General features: G+C 38.0%; 1 protein-coding gene across 1 annotated transcript in view; it reads left to right on the forward strand.

Moving 5' to 3' along the window:
- Positions 1 to 3,766, forward strand: part of DDX10 (DEAD (Asp-Glu-Ala-Asp) box polypeptide 10) — a 224,382-nt gene that overhangs the window by 20,891 nt on the left and 199,725 nt on the right. The window contains 1 exon segment of the mRNA XM_006899049.1: positions 813 to 939. Within this exon segment, the coding sequence (XP_006899111.1) occupies positions 813 to 939 (127 nt within the window).

Here is a 3,766-nt window from a genome sequence, read left to right on the forward strand (position 1 = left end):
TGAATAAATATTTTTTATATATTTACTTGGTACACATATACATGTGCTAGAATTTATTTTCAAAGTTCCTTACTGATTGATGGACATTTGTGTTTTTCATCATCTTTGTTTTCTAAATAATGCTCTCTGTGTCTATATTTTTACTAGTCTTTGAAATAGAATCCTAAAAGTGGGTTTGTTACAGAGTAAATACCTATTTGTTTCTGTCCCAGCATTTTATTATGAAACATTTTAAACACGCAGTATAAGTAAGAGTGTTTTGGTTATTACTTATCACCTAGACATTACCTACTATCCATTCCTTTGTATATATATCATTCCTTTTTTTTTGTTTTTATACATTTCCAAGTAAACTGCAGACATTTCTGCATTTTCCTTTTAGTAGAATTCAGTTTTTAAGGTAGAGTTTACACATACTAGAATGTATAAATCCTAGTATGCTTGCTGAATTTTTTCAAATGTGTATACCTCGATAATCCAGAATCCTGGTAAGATGTTGAACATTGCTCGAAACCCAGCAAATTATACCTCTTAACTGTCAGTCCCTAATCCTGCCCTTTCAGAGACAAGCACGGTTTGCATGCTGATTTTAAGTTTTATTGTGTAAGAGATTTTGAATGTAGTTTAGTCAGCTGCTGAATTTATTTCCCAAGGGAAAAGAGAAAAGACAAAAGTATTCTTATTACAGGGAAGGGGATTTGCTTGCGATATCCCACTGTTAACTAACAGTTGTTGGGTTTTTTTTTGGTCTACATTTCAAAATTACCAGTGCAGCGTATTTTTAACACATTTCCTCCTCTTAATCCTATAAGCACTCCTGCCACTTTGGAACAGAACTACATAGTTTGTGAGCTGCAGCAAAAAATAAGCGTGCTGTATTCTTTTATGAGAAGCCATCTGAAGAAGAAGAGTATTGTATTTTTCTCCAGCTGTAAAGAGGTACTTGTTTATTTTTCACTTTGAATTTGTTTATATTGAATTATCCCATTTAAAAGAGCAAGTTTCAGTTAGACAAATGATACTTTTTCTTCTATATTAAGAATATAGTGACAGATTTTGTGAGGGATGCTGCCTTTCTTTTAGAGGAAAGCACCTGGGATCTGCGGACGAGATTCTAAACTCCCAAGAGGGCCGAAACTGTGTCTTTACTTGAGTATCAGTGGCACCAACCGTAATCTTAGGAACATGTTGTTGTAGAGTCAGCTACAACTCATAGAGACCTCCATGAACAGATCTGAACCTTGCTGTATCCTGTGCCATCCTCACTATCTCTCACATGCTTGAGCCTGTTGTTACAGTCACTGTGTCAGGCTGTCTTATTGAGGGATTCTTGTTGGTTTTTTTTTTCTGCTAACCCTCTTCCTTTCCCAGCATGATATCCCTTTCCAAAGACTGGTGCCTCCCGAAAACATGCCTAGGTATGTGAGATGAAGTCTTACCATTCTTGTCTCTAAAGAGCACCTTGTACTCTTCCTCCAAGAAAGACTTGTTCTTTTGGCAGTCTGGGATATTCAGTACTCTTCTCCAGCTTCACTCAGAGTCATTGATTATTCTTTTAACATCCTTAGTCATTTTCTAAATTTCAGCTTCATAGCAAGTAATTGAAAAGACCCTGGCTTAGATCAGGTGAACCTTCATCTTTAAACTGACATCATGACTCTTCAGTACTGTGGAGATGTTCTTGGTAAGCAGGTTTCCCAACGCTACATGTCTTTTGATCTCTTGACTACTGGTACCAAGGGTATTGATGATAGATCCAAGCAAGGTGAAGTTGTTGACAGTTTGAGTCTTTTCTTCATCTATCGTGATGTTGCATGTTGGTCTAGTGGCAAGTATTTTTGTCTCCTTGATGTTAAGGTGTAATCCACATTGAAAGCTGTACTCATTGATTTTCTGCAGCAAGCATTTTAAGTCCTCTTCAGTTTCATCAAGTTGTGTCACCTTCATAACACAGGTTGTTGATTATTTTTAATCTAATCCTGATGCCATGTTCTTCTTCATAAAGTCCAGCTTCTCACATAATTTGCTCAGCATACAGATTGGAGAGGTATGGAGAAAGGATCTAGCTTTGACATATACCTTTCTTGATTTTAAACTATGCAGTGTTCACGTGCTTTGCTCATGTAACCGCTTCTTGGTCTAGGTAAAGGTTTTGCATGAACATAATTAAGTATTCTGGGATTCCCATTCTTCTCAATGTGAACTCTAATTTCTGTGACCCATACAGTCAGTGCCTTTCCATTGTCAATAAAACACAAACATTTTTCTGGTGTTCTGTATTTTGAGCCAAGATCCATTTGACATCATCAGTGATATCCTTGGTGCTATAGCCTCTTCTATTATCCAACTTGAGTTTCAGGCAGTTCTCTGTTGATATACTGTTCTAGTCATTTTTGAATAATCTTCAGTAAGGTTTTACTTATATGTGATATTAATAATATTGTTCCATATTTCCACATTCTATTGGATCGCATTATATTTTGCACTGGGAACACATATATATCTCTTCCAGTCAGTCTTTCAGATTTTTTGGCAGATCCTGGTGAGTAATATGTCCAGTGCTGTATCTATTTGTTATATCAATTGGAATTATGTAATTTCCTTTCCCCTTGTTTTTTGCCCAATGCCGTCAGTGCAACTTGAATTTCTTCCTTCATTACCATTGTTTCTTGATCATATGCTGCTTCCTGAAATGATTCTGTGTCAGGCAGTTCAGTATTGCAATCAGTAGCCCTCAATAAGTATTAGAAAAATTAGTATTTGAATGGATGAGACAAGCAAAGATCTTTATAATCTTGCACGCCTTCTTCAGTATTGATCTAAATGTACCAGAGTGGTACATGTCATTATTGACCCATTCATGCTGATAACAGGAAGATTGGTTGAGAACACTCTCAGATACCTTAGTGGAATGGCTTGGCTATCTACTTCTAAACAATTAGCTATTGAAAACCCTTGAATTGACTTGGGAAAGTCTGTTGTCATGGACGTTTTCAGAGTTCTGAAGAGCAGTGATGTCAGTCTAGATACAAAGATGTGCCTAACCCAGGCCATGGTTTTCTCAATTACTTGTTATGCTTCAGAGAGTTGGACAGTGACTAAGAATGACAGAAGAAGAATAGATGCCTTCGATTTGTGGTGCTGAAGCAGAGTCTTGAACATACCATGGACTGCCAAGAAAACAAATAGGTCTGTCTTGGAGAGGGTAAAACCAAGTCTCTCCTTGGAGGCTAGGATTTTGAAGCTCTGCCTCACTTACTTTGGGCATGTGGTCAGGAGATTGCGGTCCTTGGAGAAGGGCATCATACTCGGAAGGGTGGACAGACAGCACAGAAGAGGGAGACCCCACATGAGATGGTTTGATACAGTAACTGGGGCAATGGGGGTTTGTGTGTCAGAATTAATGAGACTAGCTCAGGACGGGAAAGGGTTCAGAGCTGCTGTACACAGGGTCACTATTCATCACGGGTGACTTAACCAATACCATTCTGTGACAGGTTTGGAAGCAGGAGTGGCATCCACTTCTTGAACAACATGCCTCCGAAAAGTCTATGAACTTTAATAAATGTTGATAGTTGTAGAAGGGCTTCAGGCCTTTTGTTCATAGGGTCACTATAACATGTGCTTGACTTGAAGGCAGTCAGTAACAACAACATATAGGTGACCTAATAGTAAGATGGTATACCAATTGAAGTATTTCAGATAACAGATGTTGCCCTGGATGTGCTCACCAAGTTGTGCCAAGAAATCTGGAGAACAACCACTT

The sequence above is a fragment of the Elephantulus edwardii genome, unplaced genomic scaffold, assembly GCF_000299155.1.
Source record: "Elephantulus edwardii isolate Elephantulus edwardi_28Jun2011 unplaced genomic scaffold, EleEdw1.0 scaffold00245, whole genome shotgun sequence".
Taxonomy (NCBI): Eukaryota; Metazoa; Chordata; class Mammalia; order Macroscelidea; family Macroscelididae; genus Elephantulus; species Elephantulus edwardii.